The sequence below is a fragment of the Gossypium raimondii genome, chromosome 11 (genome assembly GCF_025698545.1).
Source record: "Gossypium raimondii isolate GPD5lz chromosome 11, ASM2569854v1, whole genome shotgun sequence".
NCBI classification, from domain to species: domain Eukaryota; kingdom Viridiplantae; phylum Streptophyta; class Magnoliopsida; order Malvales; family Malvaceae; genus Gossypium; species Gossypium raimondii.
In genome coordinates this window covers 30,419,452-30,423,558 of record NC_068575.1, presented here as the reverse complement: position 1 = coordinate 30,423,558, position 4,107 = coordinate 30,419,452, and the positions used below count along the sequence as shown (strand labels likewise).

The window sequence follows — 4,107 nt, the reverse complement described above, 5'->3', positions numbered from 1 at the left end:
GGTATATCATCGTTTATAGAAACGATAGAACAGTTCAAGGACATCACGTCTACTAGTCAGCTAGTAAAGTAAATATACTTTCACAAGGGAAAGTTCAAGGGTGGATACCTACCTATCCTATGCAACTATCGATCATAGATTCTATCATCACATCGAGTCAATATTTTTTTCGATAAAACTATCAATTTTCATTCATGTGGGGGATTGTTAGAAAAATTGTAATTTTTGGAAACTTGGAGGCATATTCTCAATTGGTAAAGGTGAAGAGTTGAATCATAAAATTATGGTTTCATATTCTACTCCATGAGACCTTTACAATGGTATATCATATGCTCAAAATGGTTGAGTGATGAATGAGAAATTGATGTTCAAAGTAAGCTACTTGTGAATATTTGTTGAGGACAAGAAAAGCTTAGATCCCACATTGGTTAAAGACCAAGTGTGAGATGTGTATATCTATGAGAACCCACTTGAAGGGTGATTGAATGACTAAGTTTGGAATCCTGTCTCGCGCATAGGGGGTGTAGTTCAAATTCGTCGGAGTTGGGGCGCACTCGCACGACGTGGGCGACGCGAAATGTCTAGACTGGTATGGGCCTATAGATATATACAAAAACTGGTTTAAAAGGATTCTCTTGATTTTATTTGATTCTAATCAATTTGATTTGATTTTATTTGATTTTAATCAAATTGATTTAATTGCCCCTTTAAATGCAAATTTTGTCTCATTATACATGAATATTTCCAACTAACAACCCAATTAATTTTTGAATTATTTCCGGGGAGCTTTTAATACTTTAGCTAAAGATATTTTTTTCTATTTTAAATCGCTATATTCTCTTTCCATTAAGTGCAGTTCTACCTTTTGCTTCTAAGTATTTTAAAACCTAAAATCTTATTTTCCCATATGGACTTTTAGGAAAACAAGATAAAAATTCCTCATCTCTTTTGGGTTTTGGGTGATAAGAAATTTTTAGCTTCATAAGAATTTTTTTACAGTTTCTTATGACGGACTGTAAATTGTCTTGTTTGCTAATGGCAATGTTAATTTTATTATTTGTTGGCCATATTGATCACTTTCCTTTGAATCACATATCTCATTGTGTGTTAACCACTGTTGAAAACTAGATATTGGAGCTTAGTTCTAATAACAAATTTGCTTCTCCAAATCACTCTAATGGATGCTTGAGATGATTAGACTCGTGCTTTTCGACGATTGAGGGGGGATCTTTATCTACAAAAGAATTTTCTTTTTCGATTGATGAAGAAGCACCTGGGTCACTTGTACTAAACAATGTCAATGGGATGTCACCAAAAAAAAAACAGCGTCAATGGAAAATTTATTAATAATTTTTATCCACATGTCAATTTTATATTGGTGGGCCATAAAGAGGGACATAGCGAATTTTTGTTCAGTGAAAACAAAGAAAACAAACCCCTAATTATCTTCTTTCTAAAATTTTTGAGATCCTCATTTACACAGACCTGGTCTCCGGCTTTGCCTATTTACATCACACAAGAAAACTTAAAACCAAAGAAAAACCAAGGAGAAAGGGAACAAATTTGGTTTCAACAATCAAAGCCAACTTGCTATTTTAATAAAACACCATATCTGCATATCATTACAGTAAACTTTTTCCTAAAGGAGAGGGTTAAACAAAGAGAAATTTGTCTCTTGGCATGAATTTCATGTCGTGGAACTAACTATGCCCGTATTCAACCTTCCCATGCATCCTAAACATCGAGCTGAGTAGCAAAATATGGGGGAGCATTCACAGGAAAAGAAATTAGGTTGTGGAATATTGAATGCTGTTTTTCGGAAGCGTAATAAAAGGTCTGCTACGGTAGATTCATTGACAGTCCAAAACAACGAAGTTATAAGCACAAGCTCGAATACAAAGAAGGGGCCAAGTGGTTCCGATGAGCCTTCCTTTCTTGACTCCTCCGTGAATGGACCAGAAGCAAATCCAAAACCATGCACGAAACAGCCTCCAAATCATATTAAGTCCGCTGAGGTATATCAACAAAACCAGGTCCCGAAACCTCTTGAAGAAGAAACCAAAATAAAACATAACCAAGCGTCTATGAACCCTGGTCGAAAGCTGCGTAAAGAAAGTATTAGTATATCCGGTGAGCTTGAAAGCATGATTGTGGATCATCAAAAAACAAAAGGAAACAACCTAATACGAGCCTCGTCCAGCAACATGATGCTTCAAGGTAGTTTAGGCAACTTGAGACAACCTGGTGGAGGAGGAGGAGGAGGAAACATGACTTCGTATAACGTTCCCAAGACTGAAACAGAGGACTCGACGCGGAACGGGAAATATCCCAATGGTGTGAAAGGAAATGTGGTGAAGAAACATAATGAGGAGAAGCGTGCAGAACGACAGCCAGCTTCTCTATGCAGAGCTCTTTCTACGAGAATAGACCCTGAAACATTGAAGATCATGGGAAACGAAGATTATAAGAATGGGAATTTTGCGGAAGCATTGGCTTTGTATGAAGCAGCCATCGCCATTGATCCAAACAAGGCTTCCTACCGAAGCAATAAAAGTGCAGCCTTAACAGCTTTAGGTAGGATTCTTGAGGCAGTTTTTGAGTGCGGAGAAGCCATTCGAATCGACCCTCATTATCACAGAGCTCACCATCGTTTAGCAAACTTAAATCTCAGGCTAGGAGAGGTGGAGAAGGCAATATATCATTACAAGCAAGTAGGCCCTGAGGCTGACCCTAATGACATTACTAAAGCTAAAACACTTCAGGCACATTTAAACAAATGTACCGAAGCTAAAATACAACGAGATTGGAAAAACCTGATAAAAGAAACAGATTCAACCATTAATGCTGGTGCTGATTCAGCTCCCCAGGTGCATACACGATCAAAATAATCCTAAAAGAAAACCCTCAAATTCCATCAAAATTTAGTATTATGGCTTGCCAGTTTACAATATATAACTTTTTTTTTCTTTTTTTTTATGTCAAGATATATGCATTGAAAGCCGAGGCCCTGTTAAAGCTTCACAGACACCAAGAGGCCGATGAAGTTTTATTGAAAGGTCCAAATTTTAATGTTGATGACAGCACTAAATACTTTGGCCCTATTGCTAACGCGAATTTGCTTGTTGTTCGAGCTCAGGTGGACATCGTTGCCGGCAGGTTAGTAATCTGTCATCCGTAACTTTTAAGTCATACTAGAAAAATATTGTTTCAGTCATTATAATGACACTGTGATTATTGTATGAAGATTTGAGGATGCCTTGGCAACGCTTCAGCGAGCTGCTAGGCTTGACTCTAATAACAGAGAAGCAAACACTGTAATGAGGAAAGCTAAAGCACTGGCAGATGCTCGATCAAATGGCAATGAGCATTTCAGGGCCTCTAGGTTCTTAGAGGCATGTGTTGCATATGGCGAGGGGCTTGATCATGACCCGCATAATTCTGTCTTATCGTGCAACCGAGCAGCTTGCCTCTCCAAGCTTGGCCACTACGATAACGCAGTAGAGGACTGCATCCGTGCCCTTCATGTGCGTCCTGGTTACAGCAAAGCTAGACTAAGAAGAGCCGACTGTAATTCCAAGGTTAGACTATTAACAATTTGCCACTTATTTTACATGTTCAATTCTAGAATAGCTTGACAGCTTCAACTCTATCCAATAATATTGCATTGGATATAATGTAATAGTTGGGGAAATGGGAAGCTTCAATACAAGACTACGAGTTCTTGCAAAAAGAAACGCCTGACAACAAGGAGGTTCAACGGGGCTTGTCCGAGGCCCGAATGCAACTCAAGAAACAACATGTGTGAAGTTGTGGAAGACAAGAAAGAGTATGTACGAGGGAGCTTTGATCAAGACGAAAGATGAATCCTAGACGAGGACAAACAATATGAAAGCTCACAGGCAGCGACAAATTGATTAAAAGACAGAGCAACAAAGAAACAAATTAAGAAGAGAAAGGGTCTCGTTTTATATAGGGTGCTGGCAGCAAATGTGAAGTTAAGAGCTTGGCAAGGAATATGTAGGATAAGAGAAGGATTGCTTTGTTATTGGAGGAATTTTGGGGAGGGAAAATTTGATAGTGTTTGTATATTTTGTGAAGCTAATTTAG

General features: G+C 38.2%; 1 protein-coding gene across 1 annotated transcript; it reads left to right on the top strand.

Moving 5' to 3' along the window:
* The first annotated feature begins 1,760 nt into the window (after nt 1-1,760).
* On the top strand, nt 1,761-3,805 carry LOC105804232 (inactive TPR repeat-containing thioredoxin TTL3). The gene is made up of 4 exons (XM_012636736.2): nt 1,761-2,867; nt 2,984-3,156; nt 3,245-3,578; nt 3,683-3,805. The coding sequence occupies exons 1-4, from the start codon at nt 1,761-1,763 to the stop codon at nt 3,803-3,805; spliced, it is 1,737 nt and encodes a 578-aa protein (XP_012492190.1).
* Nucleotides 3,806-4,107: the final 302 nt, after the last annotated feature.

Excerpts from the sequence above, each read along its gene's own strand:
- LOC105804232 (XM_012636736.2), top strand. The coding sequence starts at position 1,761 with ATGGGGGAGCATTCACAGGAAAAGAAATTAGGTTGTGGAATATTGAAT. Across the intron at positions 2,868-2,983 it reads GTGCTGATTCAGCTCCCCAG|ATATATGCATTGAAAGCCGA; the intron begins GTGCATACACGA and ends TTTTATGTCAAG. Across the intron at positions 3,579-3,682 it reads GAGCCGACTGTAATTCCAAG|TTGGGGAAATGGGAAGCTTC; the intron begins GTTAGACTATTA and ends ATAATGTAATAG.